This window comes from Urtica dioica, chromosome 10 (assembly GCF_054948205.1).
Source record: "Urtica dioica subsp. dioica isolate 48M chromosome 10, U.dioica_male_clone48M_v1_H2, whole genome shotgun sequence".
NCBI lineage: Eukaryota > Viridiplantae > Streptophyta > Magnoliopsida > Rosales > Urticaceae > Urtica > Urtica dioica.
In genome coordinates, this window is record NC_142765.1 from 13,472,004 (window position 1) to 13,474,553 (window position 2,550).

At 39.7% G+C, this 2,550-nt stretch overlaps 1 protein-coding gene across 1 annotated transcript; it reads right to left on the reverse strand.

The window, feature by feature from the left end:
• Positions 1 to 289: 289 nt before the first annotated feature.
• Positions 290 to 2,235, reverse strand: LOC149383440 (uncharacterized). The gene is made up of 3 exons (XM_089627792.1): positions 1,818 to 2,235; positions 1,352 to 1,737; positions 290 to 635 (listed from the first exon to the last, which is right to left on the reverse strand). Exons 1-3 carry the CDS (start codon positions 2,130 to 2,132, stop codon positions 290 to 292), a joined length of 1,047 nt encoding a protein of 348 aa, XP_089483918.1. The 5' UTR covers positions 2,133 to 2,235.
• Positions 2,236 to 2,550: the final 315 nt, after the last annotated feature.

Below are 2,550 nucleotides of genomic sequence, written 5' to 3' on the forward strand. Positions count from 1 at the left end.
CGAAAAATGGGGACTTTGTGATGTTCCTGTCACGAAAAATGTTGATTTCGTGACGTTCCTATCACGAAACGGAAGTCTTCAAGTCTTGAAACGGTAGTTTTTTCTGACATACCAGTCACGAAATTGGAAAAAAAAGTCCATACCCAATATTAGTACATCAAGAAAAAGTCTTAAAAACATATGAACATAGGAGGAGAATTATACAAATAGTTTTAAAACATGTGATTTCGTCTAGACATTAAAACATTAAAACATTGTAAATATTGAGTACCTCATCTCGAACTACATTTTATTTCTTTCCGTCCACCCCCCTTTGGCAAGCCGGAAAATCTTTATGGTCTTCAACAATAGCTCCCTTTGATTTCAAAAATTCCTCCCAATTCTCGCCGAATATTTCTTGAAGAACGGAGTTAGCCATCAAAACCGGAGATTTGTAATTCTCACCTGCATGCATCTCTACATACTCGTTGTATTCAGCGTCGCTCATGTCATGACGCTTCTTTAATTTCCTGGAAGGGCGCGGAGATGGAATCATGTAATATCTTGCGGTCGAGTTTGCACTTCCTGAAGGCATCTCCGACGTCTCATTCACCGTCGACACCTTTTTACTCGAATCGCTTCCTTCGTCGTTGGATCTTTAGCGTCCATTTCACCGTTAGACTCTTTCGAACAATATTATCAGTTTGATATGAGGTAGGTCGGATAAATATGAGGATTCCTTACCTAACTTTTGTAGTAAGTAAATGCCAAAATAAATATTCTTACCTAACTTCCAAAGTTGGTTGTTCAGTAATTTAATTGCTATGAATACCATTTATTGCTATTAAATATCCATATCCCAATTACCAACTCGGTCAAAACAACGAAAGATATCATGGTTCACGAAAATGGCTCGAACTTCTCTGTCACGAAAATGGCTCGAACTTCTATGTCAAGAAAAATGTTGATGTCATGACTTCTCTGTCACGAAACAATTGGATGTCGTGACTTCTATGTCAAGAAAAATGTTAATGTCGTGACTTCTCTGTCAGGGAAACAATTGGATGTCGTGACTTCTATGTCACGAAGAATTGCTATTTCGTGACATAGAAGTCAGTAAAACAATAGATTTCGTGACGTTTACGTCACGTAAATTGTTTAATGGGACTAACGTCACGAATGAGAAATTTATATAAAAATCCATAACAAACATAACAAACTAAATAAGAAATAAAGTAAAGTACAAATCCAAATTGGTACATCAAATAAAAAGTCTAAAAAAAGGAACAATCGAGCTCATTTTCGGGGTCGACTATGGTGGGTCGGGATCGCGTTGCGACATGTGGCTCGATTATGTCCTACTCCACCACACCGACTGCATTTATTCCTTCTATCCTCATCCCCTTCCCATGGAGAGGGTATTCTTTTCTTTTTCGGTCTTCCGGCGGCACGAGCCGCAACATGAGGTGGATTTACTATTTTTTGTGTGACTTCCTCTGGAAAATTCCACGACTCCTCGCTGCCAATTGGATGAATTACACCTGCATAACAACTTCTCCAATATTCGGTGGTGTAGTAATTTGATATGTACTTCTCAACTGCGAAGTTTCGAAAACCGCAAGCCGCAATGCCGTGGGGACAAATAAAGTTGTCAGTTTGAAAGACACGGCAACTACATGTCTTCTCTCTCAAATTTACAGCCCACTTTTGCCCCTCTCTATCAATGACTTCAAACTCGTACACCGATGATGGATGCACCTGTTCCGCAACCAATACCATTTTGTTTATAATAAAAAACATATTATAAAAAAAATAAAAATTGAATGCCTATCACGTACCCCCATTCCAGTAGATTTAGCGTGGTATTCTTCAAGTTTTTTATTCGCGTCAACGCAAAGGATCGTCAACGTTCTCAACGCTTTTTCTCTACGTTCGTAAAACCATTTACTCATTCTCTCCCGGAGAAAATCAAATAGCTTGGCAATAGGGAACTCTCTCGGTTTGACATTCATTGCATTCAGCGCCTCGGCATTGTTTGATGTCATTATTGAGTATCTCTTCTCCGTGTAGAAACTACGAGCCCATTTTTCGTGGCCTACGTCGTTCTGAAGATACGCTTGGACTCTTGGATCTTCCTCATCTATCATAAGCATATACTTTTCAAACTCTGCATACGTGTATGCCTTTGCTGCAGCATAGAACGTCCAATTCACCTCTTTTGATAGACCTTTGATTTGGTTCTTCACGTTCTTCAAAAGATGAAACATGCAATAATCATGGTATGAGTTAGTGAAAACCTTTTTCACACTGTTAATGATTCCCGCGTTCCTGTCAGACACTATGACCTGATGTGACCTCTCCCCGATTGCTTCCTTTAACCTTGTCAAGAAGTAAACCCACGATTCAGTAGATTCTGAATCACCAGCGCCGAATGTGAGGGGGTAAACTTGTTCATTCGCATCCATACCACATGCTGAAAACAGTGTGCTTTTATAGTAACTCTTCAAAAAAGTGCCGTCGATGATAACTACGGGCCGTAGATACTTCCACCCCCTTTTCCAAGCACTAAGC